This window comes from Loxodonta africana, chromosome 12 (genome assembly GCF_030014295.1).
Source record: "Loxodonta africana isolate mLoxAfr1 chromosome 12, mLoxAfr1.hap2, whole genome shotgun sequence".
Lineage (NCBI taxonomy): Eukaryota > Metazoa > Chordata > Mammalia > Proboscidea > Elephantidae > Loxodonta > Loxodonta africana.
This window is the reverse complement of record NC_087353.1, coordinates 71,188,114-71,206,259: the sequence shown is the minus strand read 5'-3', so window position 1 is coordinate 71,206,259 and position 18,146 is coordinate 71,188,114. Positions and strand designations below refer to the sequence as shown.

The 18,146-nt window shown below is 42.9% G+C and overlaps 1 protein-coding gene across 1 annotated transcript; it reads right to left on the bottom strand.

Annotated features, from left to right (window-relative positions):
- Positions 1–16,108: 16,108 nt before the first annotated feature.
- LOC100658889 (SERPINE1 mRNA-binding protein 1-like) lies at positions 16,109–17,592 on the bottom strand. Its single transcript, XM_064294917.1, is given in 1 exon segment — positions 16,109–17,592. A coding segment is annotated over 1 exon segment (1,239 nt). The 5' UTR covers positions 17,398–17,592; the 3' UTR covers positions 16,109–16,158.
- Positions 17,593–18,146: the final 554 nt, after the last annotated feature.

The window sequence follows — 18,146 nt, the reverse complement described above, 5'->3', positions numbered from 1 at the left end:
ACCTCAGTCCCTTTAGCCTGCCCATTCTTGGAATTCCCCCCCCGTCCAAGTTTGGGAGTCTGTCGAGTCATCTTGGGTTGCACGTACTGGTGGATGGAACGTCCGCTCCAGAATGGGCTCCAGGTACAACCATGGGCTAATGATTGTGCACCCCTCCAGAGGAGGGAAGTTCCAAGGTCAGAACCTCTGAGAGCCTGGGTGGCCGCTTGGAGCTGGTTCTCAAGGTGCAGCCTTTTGACTTAAAGAATGTTACTAAGGGAGGCGGAGCCAAGAGGGTAGAATAGACAGAAGCTTCCCTGTTTACAACAAAGACCCAGAAAAACAACTGAAATGAGTACATTTGTGACAAGCTGGGAGGCCTGAGCATCAAAGGCAAGCTTAGACAGTGAACTGAGGGGTGGGGGAGGAACAGGCCATTCAGAGTGGAGAAGAGTCACCGGGACCTCAATCACGGGGAGCCCTCAGGCACTATTTCCGGGTCCTACAGTCTTAGAGGGGCAGGGGTGACTGGCATATATACCAGTATCTGATTGGAGCAGGGGGTCATGCTCTGAACAAGGCAGGGGGCTGAGAACCAACCCCCAAGTGTCTCTGAGGAAAATGCGTCTCTGTTCCATACAGTGTGCTGGTGGGTGCGTTCTGCAGAGGGACCATGGGCACCCAAAGTTTTTGGTTGTAAGGACTGGGAGGTACCAGTTATCTCTGGACCCCTTTTGCGGGTGGCTGGGTGACCTGAGTGGAGCTACCAGTCCTTAGGACCATGATGTGGGTATGTGAGGATACTGTTTCATAGGCAAAGCAATGCTTTTCATTTTAGGCTATGTTGCCTCATAGCTTTCACATCATGCAGCACCAATAAGACCAACAGGCAGATAAGTATTGCAAACATCAGCAGGACCACCCATGGTGGACAGGTTTCAGTGGAGTTCCTAGACTAAGACAAAACAGGAACAAAGGCCTGGCAATCTACTTCCAAAACTTAGCTAACGGAAATCCTATGGATCACAACAGGGTATTTTCTGGTATAGAGTTGGAAGATGAGCCTTCTCAGTTGGAATGTGCTCAGAATACATTCTGGCCAAAACAATGGGCTTGAGCATAACAATGATCATAGAGATGGCACAGGACCAGGCAACATTTCATTCTGCTGTCCTTGGGGTCGTCATGCATCAGAACTCACTCAGTGGCAGCTCACAGCAACAACAATGCTGCCTCACAGAGAATAGAGAAAATGATGCATAGCATTACGTGGGCTACATTATACTATGGGTAACTGTGATGGTTAAGATTGTGTGTCAACTTGGCTGGGGCATGATTCTCAGTGTTTTGGCAGTCACATGATGTTGTGATCACTTCCCTGTTGAGATCTGATGTGTGATCACCCCCACGACGGGATCTGCTGTGAGTAGCCAGTCAGTTCAAAGGAAGTTTCCTTGGGTGTGTGGTCTCCATCGAGTGTGCGGGGACATTCTGACACGGCTCAGGGCCTTTTGCCAGTTCTGGATCCTGCAGCTGACTCCTGTTCATCTGACCTCCAGTTCTCAGGGCTTGAGCTAGCTGTTTACCTGTGGTCTTGGCTGCTGATCTTGGGATTCATCAATCTTCACCGCCTGTGAACAACAGCCCTGCTCTCCAACCTGATAATCTTGAATTTGCCTGCCCCTGCAGCTGCGTCAATCAGGAGAAGCCTCCATTCTGACTACGGACTTGGGACATTCCTGCCTCTACAACCGCGTGAGCCATTTCCTTGATATAAATCTCTCTCTATATATACGTGTGTGTATATATATATATATGCATATATATATATACATATATATGGAAACCCTCGTGCCATAGTGGTTAAGTGCTACAGCTGCTAACCAAAGGGTTGGCAGTTTGAATTCACCAGGCATTCCTTGGAAACTCTGTGCAGCAGTTCTACTCTGTCCTATAGGGTCGCTATGAGTAGGACTCAACTTGAAGGCACTGGGTTTGGTTTTGGTTTGGTTTATATATATATATACACATACATATATAAGGTTTATGGGTTTTTCTTCTCTATAGAACCCAGCCTAAGACAATAACAAACAGCTCTAGAGTCTTAGTGGCTGATAGCAAAGAAAGTTTTTTACCATGGGTCTCCTGGGAACTCTGCTCCATGTTCCGTCATCCTGGGACCTGGATAAAGCACGACTACCATGTAGACACCTGTCACGTACTATTCTGATGGGAAGACAGGGTGGTCAGCCTCCGATCTGAAGGGTTCTGAGCTCTTTTGCCTAGGGGTGACACACTTCGCAGTTCACTGGCCAAAGCAAGTCTTGCAGCTACATCCACCCTCCGGAAGTGAGGAGGAGGACCTGAGACACCTGGTGAGCCCCATGGAGACCCCTACATAGTGTTAGCCTGTCTGGGGTCCGTGCAGGTGACAAGGAAGGGAGTGGGGAATGGAAGGAAATGATAGCAGGACTGAGTCAGGTTGGATATGGTTCTTTCTCATCCAGGTGGAGTTTATCTCAGAGCTGCCCAAAACCATTCCTGGCAAGATCAAACAGAGTGAACCTCGGAAAAATGAGTTTGGGTGGATATAATCAACAGTCAACTCAGGCCCACTGAGTGAACTTGGGCACACCCCCAGCAGCCTCAGTTTCCCCAATACGGTGGGGGGGAGTTGTGTTAAGAGAGTTGATTTCAAAGGGGATTAGGAGTGCCTAGATTCCTACATTTTTCTTCTTTGAAGTTAAATTCAGTCACTACCCCTCCTTCCCTGCTCTGTCCCTTTGGGATTGGCCAGGTGAGTGCTGGGACTGGGGTTGAGGAGTAATAAAACACCACCATCAACGTCTACAGCGCCTCTGTTTTGCGAGCTTGTTCCGTGCCTGGGCCTGTGCTAAGTCTTCTCACAACTTCTTCTGCCATCCTCCCCAGCCCCCAATCTAAGATAACCCCGGCCAGATGGGTTCTCCCTCCTCGATTCAGCACCATCAGGTGGCCCAGTGTACCCATTCCCACGGTCAGGGACACTGAGGTTGGGAGGGAAATTCTAGGTGGCCCTAGGCTTTAGCCCTTTGGGCTCCTCTTAGCTCTACAGGAGGGTGAACCCAGGAGTGGCCTGGGAGGGGCTTCTGGGGGCTCGGCCCTCCCTTGGTGGCTGCACTTGCTGGCTAGATACTCCAGCACCTGCCACCATCCAGTGGGTCTGTCACTTTGTGCCTGACAGTAACGCTGCTACTGCTGCTACCACCACAGCTCCTGGCCACCATGGTGAGTGAGGGACCAGAGCTCTCTGGGGACCCAAGTCCTCCCCAGGTGTGCTGCCCACTCACCCCTAACCAGGGCCCCAGAAGCCTTCCCCCTTGAATTTCCCTACAGAATTCCCCAACTCAACCTATGCCCAGGAATCCAGGACTCCCCCAAAACTCCCAACATACTCCAGCTACTTTCCCCACTCCAGGAACACAGAGCCCTCAGAACCCAGCCCTCCCAAGGGACAACCACTCAATCACCCCTCCCAGGGACCCAGGACTCCCCCAGAACCTCCCCTGGAACCCAGGACCCTCTCTAGCCCTCCCACTCACTCTGGCCCTCTGCAGTTGCCCCCTGGCTGGGGGCCACGTGAACTGACCCTTCACTGCCTCCATCCTTGGGGCTGAGGTGGGACCACCAGGAGGACAGCAGAGGCTGAGAGGGGCAGGGGCAGAAGGGTCCAGCCCCACCTGAGGGAGGATGATGGACATACTGTCTCCTCTCACCCACCCCTGGGGTGGCTCTCGAGGAAGTGCCCTCTGTGTCTGTGTGTTCCTGGGGTACACACACACAAACACACTCAGTGCGAAGTGTACACACACAGCAAGCATGGAGACGTGCAGATAAGGACCACCCAGACACACCTGGGCAAAGGGTGCGGGCTCATGGAGAGGCTCACACAGACACACACTCAGGGCCACCCTAGATGTCCACCCAGGACAAACTGTCACATGATGGGCACACGCACACACAGATCCACACTCAGGAACACCCAAAGGTGCAAATTCACACAGAAACGGATCCAGAATACAGATACTCCAACAAGAACACACATTCCCACACATACCACAGGCACAGAGGCACATGGATTACATGGATTTCCACAACTGACACACACCCTTTCACTGACAGATACACAAACACACAATCACATATACAGAGAAGGGCACAAAGATACACAGAACAGCCACACAGGGGAAAACAAAACACAATCAATATACTCATAGACTCAGAAACTCAGACAGACACAGCCACACAGATTACACAACTGCACACAGACACACACACGCACAGTCCTTTGGTGCCACAGGACAGACAGACAGACCCGGCACTCCCAACAGAGGCCACTGCAGGCAAATACGGCTAAAGCTCAGACATGCCCTACTCCACTGAAGCTGTCACAACAGGGAGTCCTTTCCTCGGTCCAAATTCATGCTCTGCCCAAGGTGCTGAGAGTGGCCAGGGCAGGGTGGCTTTGAGAAAAGCCTCTGGGCCTGAGGTTGGGGCTCGAACCCTGTTAGGGATCCTTAGAGTAGGGGTGGGGTAGGGGGTCCTATGAAGCCTGGTGGATGAATGGGTCAAGGGATGCCACAGGAACTGTTGTTCATTTTCATAGGTGTTGTGATGATTAATTTTGTGTGTCAATCTTACCTGTGTGTGTAAATGTAAGGAAAGGCAAGTGGACTGTCCTAGAGGATCAACAGAGGAAATGCCCAGTTAATAATGAAAGCATATCCCAGACAGGAGTAACATTACAAATAATGGGACCTCCAGAACACTACATTGCGCTCATGCCTACCCTCTACACAGATCAAGAGGCGACTGTTCCAACAGAATAAACTGCAAAAGGTGTGCGGCAGGGTGGTATCCTTTTACCTTACTTATACAATCTGCACACTAAACAAATAATCTTAGAAGCTGGACTATATGCAGAAGACAGCATCAGGATGGGAGGAATACTCATTAACAAACTCAACTGACACAACCTTGCTTGCAGAAAATGAAGACGACTTGAAGCACTTGTTGATGAAGTTAAACACAGAGCCTTCCGTATAGATTATGCCTGAATGTGAAGAAGAGAAAAATACTCACACCTGAACTAATAAACAACGTCATGATAAATGGCAACGAAACTGAAGTTGTCAAGGATTTCACCCTACTTGGATCAACAATCAATATCCATGCAAGCAGCAGTCAAGAAATCAAAAAATATATTGCATTGGGCAAATCTGCTGCACACGAGCTCTTTAAAGTTTTAAACACTGAAAAGTTACTTTGATGACTAAGATGCCCCTGGCCTAAGCCATGGTCTTTTCAATCACCTCATATACATGGGAAACTCGGACAATGAAAAAGGAAGGCAGAAGAAGAACTGATGCATTTAAATTGTGGTGTTGGCAAAAAATATTAAATATACTGTGGAGTGCCAGAAGAACAAACAAGTCAGTCTTAGAAGAAATACAAGCAGGAGGCTCCTTAGAAATGAAGATGTCAAGATCTACTTTGTTTTGCTTATTTTGGACGTGTCATCAGGAAAGACCAATCGCTAGAGAAGGACATTGTGTTTGGTAACATAAAGAGGCAACAAAAACAAGGGAAACCCCCAGTGAGATGGACTGACACAACAGCCACAACGATGGACTTCATTATGTCGTATAAAGTTGCTGTGAGTCGGAATGGACTCCATGGCAAATAACAACAAAAAACACAAACAACAACCTTTTAAAATACAGCACAGAGCAGAACTGCCCCACAGGGTTTCCAAGGAGTGCCTGGTGGATTTCAACTGCTGACTGTTTCGTTAGCAGCTGCAGCTCTTAACTACTACGCCACCAGGCTTTCCTTAAAATATAGAAAAACCATACATCACCTTCTTTTTAATTAAATGAGAAGATAGGATATTCGCATGTTTATTCTAAAAACTGCATTATAAACTTATACGGATATCCAATGGATCTCAAACTGAGATGTATGGTGATCAGGGCAATGCCCATACAAATTCACATATTATCCCAATAAAATATACATAAAATACCAAAGGGAGAAAGTGCCTTTGCTCAAAATGAAAAGCATATTTGTGCAAATAGATTACAACCTTTTATGCAACTCCTGAATGTGGGATGATATTTTAAACCAAGTGGAAAGAGTCAATAAAGCCGTCCAATAAGAAATCCAGAGTGTATATCAAGCTCCAGGCCTCTGAGAAGGCCTAGCCCCTTGCTTACAGCAAATGAGAAAAAGTAACTTTGAAAGCATGTTTGGTAAATGTAAAACTTTAACAAGACATATGAGTACATTTCTGAATTTGAAAATAAAGAAAAGTAAAGGAATGGGACATGTATGACTCACTGGATCCAACTATCAATTATTATGAGAATAGATATATTTTAAACAGGACATTATGGACATCCTGATTTCACCTTTGAAGTGAAGATATAAAAAAACTAAGTTTTCAAATCTTGACTTTTTAATAGAAAAAATGTATTTTCAATGAAAACATCCAAATTGCAGTCATTCGATTGGCTCTTAAATATTCTAGCAAATTATATCTTGTAGAAGATTCATCTTATAGAGTTTTAAGCTGTGTGAAATATCAATAGTTGGTACTAAAAAATACATTAATGTTCTTTGTTCATCTACATCTGACTCATGAATTGTGCTTAGTACAATATTATCCCAACTTGGAATGAGCCTTGGTAATTTTTTTTTAAACATTAATGATTCCAAAGGATCCCATGAAAGATGGTTGAGAAAGCTGAAATTTAAAATTCTTTGAGGTCATCAAAATCGACAAACACAGTTATCTCCATTGAAAATGAGACAAGCTAAGAATTACAGTTTTAAAATATTATTGATGACTATGCTTCCATGGCAGCCCTGGTGGCACAGTGGCTAAGAACTAGGCTTCTAACCAAAAGGTTGGCAGTTCCAACCCACCAGTCACTCCTTGGAAAGCCCAGGGGGCAGTTCTACTCTGGCCCATAGGGTCACTGTAGGTTTGACGCAACAGCAACGTTTTTGTTATTGCTGTTTTAATGCTCTCATGAGGATTTCCATTGCCTTCTTGCCTGCATGGTTTTGCTGAGTAGTCCGAGTTTATTCTTTTTGGCTCTCCTTTGTAGGTGACTTTTCATTTATCCCTAGCTGCTCTTATAATTCTCTTTATCTTTGGTTTTGGCTAATTTGATTATAATATGTCTTGGTGACTTTCTTTTAACATCTACCTTATGTGGAGTTCGACAAGCATCTTTGATAGGTATCTTTTCATGTTTCACAATATCAGGGAAGTTTTCTGCCAACAAATCTTCAACAATTCTCTCTGTATTTTCTGTTATCCCTCCCTGGTCTGTTACTCCAATCACTCAGAGGTTATTTCTCTTGATAGAATCCCACATGATTCTTAAGTTTTCTTCATGTTTTTAAATTATTTTATCTGATTTTGCTTCAAATATATTAGTGCCAAGTGTTTTATCTTCAAGTTGAGGAATTCTGCCTTCCAGTTGTTCAGTTCTGCTCCTCTGACTTTCTATTGCATTTACTTCTGTAGTTTTATTGTTAATCTTCCAGATTTCTGATTGCTTTCTGCCTATGGATTTCTCCAGCTTATTAAATTTTTCATTATGTTTCTGAATAATCTTTTTAATTTCTTCAATTGCTTTATCTGTGTGTTCCTTGGCTTGTTCTGCATATTGCCTCATTTCCTTCCTGATGTCTTGAAGGGTTCTGTATATTAATCTCTTGTATTCTGCCTCTGATAATTCCAGGAATGCACTTTCACCTAGAAGATCCCTTGACTCTTTGTTTTGAGAGCTTGTTGAGGCGATCATGGTCTGTTTCTTTACGTGACTTGAAATTGACTGTTGTCTCTGAGCCATCTATGAGTTATTGTATTAGTTTATTTTATGTTTTTTTACTGTGTTGTAGCTTCTCGCTTTGTTTTTATTTTAAGATTTTTGTTTGTATTTCATGGATAGTGCTGCTGTTCCAACCTTATAATGTAAAGCTGCCTGCTTTCCAAATTCCAAAAATTAAAATACTCCCCCTCTCACCCTACTAGGCAGTGCCCTTTGGCTTCTTCAGAACAAGGAAGGGTTAAAGAGTTGTTTAAAGAAGTACAATTTTGATTTTGGGACCTTCCAAATATACAAATCATACTGAAGGGCCAGACACTCATTTTACATAGTTTAAATATTATGCATTAGCCAAATCAAACTATTCCACCACTCTGTTGGAGGGGGAGAAAATCCATACCCATGTAACTACTTCACTTGACAGGATTTGTCTATCAACGATAAGCTTAAACAATTTTCACCTGTAATGTGTGTAATTTTTTTTTTTTTTTAATAACTTTTATTAAGCTTCAAGTGAACGTTTACAAATCCAATCAGTCTGTCACATATAAGTTTACATACATCTCACTCCCTACTCCCACTTGCTCTCCCCCTCTTGAGTCAGCCCTTTCAGTCTCTCCTTTCTTGACAATTTTGCCGGCTTCCCTCTCTCTCTATCCTCCCATCCCCCCTCCAGACAAGAGTTGCCAACACAATCTCAAGTGTCCACCTGATATAATTAGCTCACTCTTCATCAGCGTCTCTCTCCCACCCGCTGACCAGTCCCTTTCATTTCTGATGAGTTGTCTTCGGGGATGGTTCCTGTCCTGTGTCAACTGAAGGTCTGGGGAGCATGGCCGCCGGGATTCCTCCAGTCTCAGTCAGACCATTAAGTTTGGTCTTTTTATGAGAATTTGGGGTCTGTATCCCACTGATCTCCTGCTCCCTCAGGGGTCCTCTGCTGTGCTCCCTGTCAGGGCCGTCATCGATTGTGGCCGGGCACCAACTAGTTCTTCTGGTCTCAGGATGATGTAGGTCTCTGGTTCATGTGGCCCTTTCTGTCTCTTGGGCTCTTAGTTGTCGTGTGGCCTTGGTGTTCTTCATTTTCCTTTGCTCCAGGTGGGTTGAGACCAATTGCTGCATCTTAGATGGCCGCTTGTTAGCATTTAAGACCCCAGACGCCACATTTCAAAGTGGGATGCAGAATGATTTCATAATAGAATTATTTTGCCAATTGACTTAGAAGTCCCCGCAAACCATGTTCCCCAGACCCCCGCACTTGCTCCGCTGACCTTTGAAGCATTCATTTTATCCCGGAAACTTCTTTGCTTTTGGTCCAGTCCAATTGAGCTGACCTTCCATGTATTGAGTGTTGTCTTTCCCTTCACCTAAAGCAGTTCTTATCTACTGATTAATCAATAAAAAACCCTCTCCCACCCTCCCTCCCTCCCCCCCTCGTAACCACAAAACTATGTGTTCTTCTCAGGTTTACTATTTCTCAAGATCTTATAATAGTGGTCTTATACAATATTTGTCCTTTTGTCTCTGACTCATTTCGCTCAGCATAATGCCTTCCAGGTTCCTCCATGTTATGAAATTTTTCAGAGATTCGTCACTGTTCTTTATCGATGCGTAGTATTCCATTGTGTGAATATACCACAATTTATTTACCCATTCATCCGTTGATGGACACCTTGGTTGCTTCCAACTTTTTGCTATTGTAAACAGAGCTGCAATAAACATGGGTGTGCATGTATCTGTTTGTATGAAGGCTCTTGTATCTCTAGGGTATATTCCTAGGAGTGGGATTTCTGGGTTGTATGGTAGTTCTATTTCTAATTGTTTAAGATAACGCCAGATAGATTTCCAGAGTGGTTGTACCATTTTACATTCCCACCAGCAGTGTATGAGAGTTCCAATCTCTCCGCAGCCTCTCCAACATTTATTATTTTGTGTTTTTTGGATTAATGCCAGCCTTGCTGGTGTGAGATGGAATCTCATCGTAGTTTTAATTTGCATTTCTCTAATGGCTAATGATTGAGAGCATTTTCTCATGTATCTGTTGGCTGTCTGAATATCTTCTTTAGTGAAATGTGTGTTCATATCCTTTGCCCACTTCTTGATTGGGTTGTTTGTCTTTTTGTGGTTGAGTTTTGACAGAATCATGTAGATTTTAGAGATCAGGCGCTGGTCGGAGATGTCATAGCTGAAAATCCTTTCCCAGTCTGTAGGTGGTCCTTTTACTCTTTTGGAGAAGTCTTTAGATGAGCATAGGTGTTTGATTTTTAGGAGCTCCCAGTTATTGGGTTTCTCTTCATCATTTTTGGTAATGTTTTGTATTCTGTTTATACCTTGTATTAGGGCTCCTAGGGTTGTCCCAATTTTTTCTTCCATGATCTTTATCGTTTTAGTCTTTATGTTTAGGTCTTTGATCCACTTGGAGTTAGTTTTTGTGCATGGTGTGAGGTATGGGTCCTGTTTCATTTTTTTGCAAAGGGATATCCAGTTATGCCAGCACCATTTGTTAAAAAGGCTATCTTTTCCCCAGTTAATTGACACTGGTCCTTTGTCAAATATCAGTTGCTTATACGTGGATGGATCTATGTCTGGGTTCTCAATTCTGTTCCATTGGTCTATGTGTCTGTTGTTGTACCAGTACCAGGCTGTTTTGACTACTGTGGCTGTATAATAGGTTCTGAAGTCAGGTAAGGTGAGGCCTCCCACTTTCTTCTTCTTTTTCACTAGTGCTTTGCTTATCCGGGGGTTCTTTCCCTTCCACATGAAATTGGTGATTTGTTTCTCTATCCCCTTAAAATATGACATTGGAATTTGGATCGGAAGTGCGTTAAATGTATAGATGGCTTTTGGTAGAATAGACATTTTTACTATGTTAAGTCTTCCTATCCATGAGCAGGGTATGTTTTTCCACTTAAGTATGTCCTTTTGAATTTCTTGTAGTAGAGCTTTGTAGCTTTCTTTGTATAGGTCTTTTACATCCTTGGTAAGATTTATTCCTAAGTATCTTATCTTCTTGGGGGCTACTGTGAATGGTATTGATTTGATTATTTCCTCTTCGGTGTTCTTTTTGTTGATGTAGAGGAATCCAAGTGATTTTTGTATGTTTATTTTATAACCTGAGACTCTGCCAAACTCTTCTATTAGTTTCAGTAGTTTTCTGGAGGATTCCTTAGGGTTTTCTGTGTATATAATCATGTCATCTGCAAATAGTGATAACTTTACTTCTTCCTTGCCAATCCGGATACCTTTTATTTCTTTGTCTAGCCTAATTGCCCTGGCTAAGACTTCCAACACGATGTTGAATAAGAGTGGTGATAAAGGGCATCCTTGTCTGGTTCCCGTTCTCAAGGGAAATGCTTTCAGGTTCTCTCCATTTAGAGTGATATTGGCTGTTGGCTTTGCATAGATGCCCTTTATTATGTTGAGGAATTTTCCTTCAATTCCTATTTTGGTAAGAGTTTTTATCATAAATGGGTGTTGGACTTTGTCAAATGCCTTTTCTGCATCAATTGATAAGATCATGTGGTTTTTGTCTTTTGTTTTATTTATGTGATGGATTACATTAATGGTTTTTCTGATATTAAACCAGCCTTGCATACCTGGTATAAATCCCACTTGATCAGGGTGAATTATTTTTTTGATGTGTTGTTGGATTCTATTGGCTAGAATTTTGTTGAGGATTTTTGCATCAATGTTCATGAGGGATATAGGTCTATAATTTTCTTTTTTTGTAATGTCTTTACCTGGTTTTGGTATCAGGGAGATGGTGGCTTCATAGAATGAGTTGGGTAGTATTCCGTCAGTTTCTATGCTTTGGAATACCTTTAGTAGTAGTGGTGTTAACTCTTCTCTGAAAGTTTGGTAGAACTCTGCAGTGAAGCCGTCCGGGCCAGGGCTTTTTTTTGTTGGGAGTTTTTTGATTACCGTTTCAATCTCTTTTTTTGTTATGGGTCTATTTAGTTGTTCTACTTCTGAATGTGTTAGTTTAGGTAGGTAGTGTTTTTCCAGGAATTCATCCATTTCTTCTAGGTTTTTAAATTTGTTAGAGTACAATTTTTCATAATAATCTGAAATGATTCTTTTAATTTCATTTGGTTCTGTTGTGATGTGGTCCTTCTCATTTCTTATTCGGGTTATTTGTTTCCTTTCCTGTATTTCTTTAGTCAGTCTAGCCAATGGTTTATCAATTTTGTTAATTTTTTCAAAGAACCAGCTTTTGGCTTTGTTAATTCTTTTGATAGTTTTTCTGTTCTCTAATTCATTTAGTTCAGCTCTAATTTTTATTATTTGTTTTCTTCTGCTGCCTGATGGATTCTTTTGCTGCTCACTTTCTATTTGTTCAAGTTGTAGGGACAGTTCTCTGATTTTGGCTCTTTCTTCTTTTTGTATGTGTGCATTTATTGATATAAATTGGCCTCTGAGCACTGCTTTTGCTGTGTCCCAGAGGTTTTGATAGGAAGTATTTTCATTCTCGTTGCTTTCTATTTATTTCCTTATTCCCTCCTTAATGTCTTCTATAACCCAGTCTTTTTTCAGAAGGGTGCTGTTCATTTTCCAAGTATTTGATTTCTTTTCCCTAGTTTTTCTGTTATTGATCTCTAGTTTTATTGCCTTGTGGTCTGAGAAGATGCTTTGTAATATTTCGATGTTTTAGACTCTGCAAAGGTTTGTTTTATGACCTAATATGTGGTCTATTCTAGAGAATGTTCCATGTGCGCTAGAAAAAAAAGTATACTTTGCAGCAGTTGGGTGGAGAGTTCTGTATAAGTCAATGAGGTCAAGTTGGTTGATTGTTGTAATTAGATCTTCCGTGTCTCTGTTGAGCTTCTTACTGGATGTCCTGTCCTTCTCCAAAAGTGGTGTGTTGAAGTCTCCTACTATAATTGTGGAGGTATCTATCTCGCTTTTCAATTCTGTTAAAATTTGATTTATGTATTTTGCAGCCCTGTCATTGGGTGCATAAATATTTAATATGGTTATGTCTTCCTGATCAATTGTCCCTTTTATCATTATATAGTGTCCTTCTTTATCCTTTGTGGTGGATTTAAGTCTAAAGTCTATTTTGTCAGAAATTAATATTGTTACTCCTCTTCTTTTTTGCTTATTGTTTGCTTGATATACTTTTTTCCATCCTTTGAGTTTGAGTTTGTGTCTCTAAGTCTAAGGTGTGTCTCTTGTAGGCAGCATATAGATGGATCGTGTTTCTTTATCCAGTCTGTGACTCTCTGTCTCTTTATTGGTGCATTTAGTCCATTTATATTCAGGGTAATTATAGATAAATAAGTTTTTAGTGCTGTCATTTTGATGCCTTTTTATGTGTGTTGTTGACAATTTCATTTTTCCACATACTTTTTTGTGCTGAGCCGTTTTTCTTAGTAAATTGTGAGATCCTCGTTTTCATAGTGCTTGACTTTATGTTAGTTGAGTCGTTACGTTTTTCTTGATTTTTATCTTGAGTTATAGAGTTGTTATACCTTTTTGTGGTTACCTTATTATTTACCCCTATTTTTCTAAGTAAAAACCTAACTTGTATTGTTCTATATCGCCTTGTATCACTCTCCATATGGCAGTTCAATGCCTCCTGTATTTAGTCCCTCTTTTTGATTATTGTGATCTTTTACCTATTGACTTCCATGATTCCCTGTTACGTGTATTTTTTTTTTAATTAATCTTAATTTGTTTTTGTGATTTCCCTATTTGAGTTGATATCAGGACGTTCTGTTTTGTGACCTTGTGTTGTGCTGATATCTGATATTATTGGTTCTCTGACCAAACAATATCCTTTAGTATTTCTTGTAGCTTTGGTTTGGTTTTTGCAAATTCTCTAAACTTGTGTTTGTCTGTAAATATCTTAATTTCGCCTTCATATTTCAGAGAGAGTTTTGCTGGATATATGATCCTTGGCTGGCAGTTTTTCTCCTTCAGTGTTCTGTATATGTCGTCCCATTCCCTTCTTGCCTGCATGGTTTCTGCTGAGTAGTCAGAACATATTCTTACTGATTCTCCCTTGAAGGAAACCTTTTTTTTCTCCCTGGCTGCTTTTAAAATTTTCTGTTTATCTTTGGTTTTGGTGAGTTTGATGATAATATGTCTTGGTGTTTTTCTTTTTGGATCAATCTTAAATGGGGTTCGATGAGCATCTTGGATAGATATCCTTTCGTCTTTCATAATGTCAGGGGAATTTTCTGTCAGGAGTTCTTCAACTATTTTCTCTGTGTTTTCTGTCCCCCCTCCCTGTTCTGGGACTCCAATCACCCGCAGGTTATCCTTCTTGATAGAGTCCCACACAATTCTTAGGGTTTCTTCATTTTTTTTAATTCTTTGATCTGATTTTTTTCAGCTATGTTGGTGTTGATTCCCTGGTCCTCCAGATGTCCCAGTCTGCATTCTAATTGCTCGAGTCTGCTCCTCTGACTTCCTAGTGCATTGTCTAATTCTGTTATTTTATTGTTAATCTTTTGGATTTCTACATGTTGTCTCTCTATGGATTCTTGCAACTTATTAATTTTTCCAGTATGTTCTTGAATAATCTTTTTGAGTTCTTCAACAGTTTTATCAGTGTGTTCCTTGGCTTTTTCTGCAGTTATCCTAATTTCATTTGTGATATCATTAAGCATTCTGTAAATTAGTTTTTTATATTCTGTATCTGATAATTCCAAGATTGTATCTTCATTTGGGAAAGATTTTGATTCTTTTGTTTGGGGGGTTGGAGAAGCTGTCATGGTCTGCTTCTTTAAGTGGTTTGATATGGATTGTTGTCTCCGAGCCATCACTGGGAAACTAGTTTTTCCAGAAAATCCGCTAAAAAAAAAATGCAGTCAGATCCCTATCGGAGTTCTCCCTCTGGCTCAGGCTATTCAGATGTTAATGAAGCCGCCTGGGGAGGGTGGGGGAGGGAACAGAGAGATAGGAGAGTAGCACCTCAGAATATAGCCAGAGTTGCTTGTCTTGCTTGGAATGACTATTATATCTGAGACTCCCGCGGGGTGCGTCGCCTATGTGTGCTGGCTGTGTGGAGATTGCCCCCGGGGGGTCTGGCCCGCTGGAGTCACGGTCAGATCCTCCGCTTCCAGCCCCACGCCCAGCGTCAAGGCTCCCCTACTGGGACGGTGCACTCTCGACTCACAAAATCAGTCGCTGCCTCCCGGGGACTTCTCGTCCCTCCAGCCGCGTGGCCGTGCCGCCTCCGAGAACCAGTTGGGCCTCCTCCCGGGGTTAGTTCAGATGGGTGGAGCAGGTCCCCGTGCTTGTGCCGTGACCGAGTGTCCCGGCTGGGACACTGTTCTCCCCGCTCCAATACCAGTCGCTGCCTCCCAGGGACTTCTCCTACCGGCTGCGTCCCACACCAGCCCATGGAACTGGCTGGTCTCCCTCCCGGGGTTAGTTCAGGGGGGTGGAGCCGCTCTCTGTGTTTGTGCTGTACCTGACTGGTACGCTGGCTCCAGGCTCTGGAAACAATCCCTGCTTCCCCGTATTAGTTCGTTCTCTGCCTCTAAATCTGTGTTTGTTGTTCAGGGTTCGTAGATTGTTATGTATGTGATCGATTCACTTGTTTTTCCGTGTCTTTGTTGTAAGAGGGATCCGAGGTAGCGTCTGCCTAGTCCGCCATCTTGGCTCCGCCCCCGTATTTCTAATTTGTTTTTTAAAATGGAAAAGTCATATAGTTAAAATCGTAAATCAAGTATAATTTGAACCTAATGAACCATGCATCACTGCAGGAGCAAGGGTTAATAAACCAATGTGCTTTGAATTTGTTCAAGTACTGATATTTTTATATATAAAGATTTAGCATATATAACAGCTATCATGAGAATTGAAAAAAGTTTTTTCCCAAAAAATGAAAATATTAAAACTAAGTTAAAATACATAAAGTAGTTAGTGTTCCACACAGCATAAAATTTCACAAATCAAGTTTACATGTCTCAGCTGACCATGTGTGAAAACACAAAGCAGGTATAAAAACCAATATTATGTGCAATATTTAAAATCACTTTGTAATTGAGGGAACATCTAAATCCTTAATTAAAAAACACAAATGAAGTGAAAGCTTTAAACTGGTACACACTGTTCACACCTATATTTCAAGTTTGGAAATGCTTATTTGCAAGCAGCAACACAAAAGTATTCATGAAGAATGCAAAATCTCTAAAAATTATGAAAACATCCCTGATACCAGTACATTTCTAAATACAAAACTGACTACCATATTTGTTACTTCTGTGTAGCAAGAGAAGTTCATTTTCAAAACAGATGAAATTCACTCTTTAGCTGTGAATGGTATGAATGAGTCTTTTTTTTTTTTTTAATTTCTTAGTTGTTTGGGATCCTTAAGCATGCAAAGCCTGAGAGAGGAGGGTCCACAAAGGAACCAGGGTTGTCTTATGGCATCCAGTGAGGCCAGAGCTGGAAATGCCTCTGGGTCGTCTACATCAGGGGCAGGAGCACTTGACTTGTCAGTCCTGCTGCCATGATTGGGACGCCCACCACACCCACATCCACCTCTTCCTCCCCTGCCACCACGTCCTGGTCGGCCAAGGTCTCCAAGGTTGATCTCCAGCTGGGACGTTGTATCATTTGCTGGCTTCCGGAAATGATGATCCATGACCGAATCTTCAGCATAAGCCTCTTCACTCTTTGACTTGTGAAGAACAAATCCCTTCTTCCACTGCCCATCAGCACCTTCATTTGGTTTTCCGATATTAAATTCTACTTTTGCCCAGTCCTTATCTTGAATAGCCTTCCACTCATCCAATGTCTTCTCTTTTGGACCCTCTTTTTTTACCTCTTTGACTTCGTTCTCCTTATTCTCAGTGTCTGCCACTGGATGTTCTTCACCTTCAGGTGATTCCTCAGTCACATTCAATTGATCCAAGTCAGTTAATTCATCTTTGACAGTCCCGCAGTTGTGAGATTTGCTACCTCCCCGTTTGTCTTCGTCTTTCAGGCCAGATCTATCACTTCCACTATGCCTATCAAATTCACAATTGCCATGAGAATCAAATCCATCTCCTTGGCCCATTCCACGTCCACGGCCTCCTCGACCTCTTCCAGGACCACCACAGCCCCGAATAGGCCAATCAATGATTGGTCTATCAAATGAAAATTCTCCTCCTTTACCCTTTTCTTCAAGTGGTTTTTCAAATCGTCTTTCCTGAGGTGGTCAGCTTTCTGGTCTTCTATCAGTTATTTTCCCTTCACCCTGAAGTTGCTGATCAGGTCTTCTTCCAACACGTCTAATTCCTTCTTTCTTAAGCGCCACGGGTGGCTGCGTCTCCTCTTTCTTGTCAACCACGCCAGCACTGGGAGGCAGTGGGTTCTTGTGGTCTTTCTGGGACTCTTTACTCAACTGTTTGCCTGCCTCATAGGAGTTGGTCTGGGGTGCGCCCTTGGCCAGAGGGCCCCCAACACTGCCTCCACCAGCTTCTTTTTTCTTGTTCTCCACCACCTTCAACGCATCGAAGGGATCTGATTCGTCATCAAATAACTGGTCAAATCGGCTGGCGACCATGCAGCCGAAGCCTTCCTGTAAGTGCCCAGGCATGATGGTGGCTGGGCGGCACGTTCCTCCACGGATTGCAGCGGGCCGCGCTGAGCCAAGAGTGCCTGTTTCAGCACTTCCCACAAGATGGCCTTTGTTTTGTTTTGATATGCCCAAATGGGTTGGTTGAGGGAGCTAATTTGATTATTTTCGCCTTTGGAGCTCTGACATCCTTTCCCCAGATGGCTAGAGCTGTTATCAGGTATATCAGTCTAGGAGTCCATTCACTTTTCTTGTATGAATTCAGCTCAGATGTCCAGGTAGCTGATCATCAAGTGTATGGTACAGGCTCTATCCTACACTCTTAGAGGGGCAGGGGTGATTGGTGTAGGTAATGGTATCTGGTTGCAGCAGTGGGTCAGACTCTGAACAAGGCAGGGGGCTGAGACTTGTCCCCCACGTGTCTCTGAGGAAAGCATGTCCCTGTTCCCTAGAGCATACAGATAGGTGGGTTCTGCAGACAGACCATGGGCACCCAATGTTTTTCGTTGTAAGGACTGGGAGGTACCAGTTATCCTTGGACCCCTGTTGTGGGTGGCTGGGTGACCTGAGTGGAGCCACCAGTCCTTACGCCCATGATGTGGGTTGGTGAGGACCCTGTTTAATAGGCAAAGCAATGTCAAACATCAAACACCCACCTGTCCACTGCACAGCTGAAACGACTGGAGTCTGCCAACAGAGGCCTATTTTCCTAAAATAGGCCCACACAGGTCCATGCAGAGGGGAAAGGTACTCAAAGTCCATGGACCATT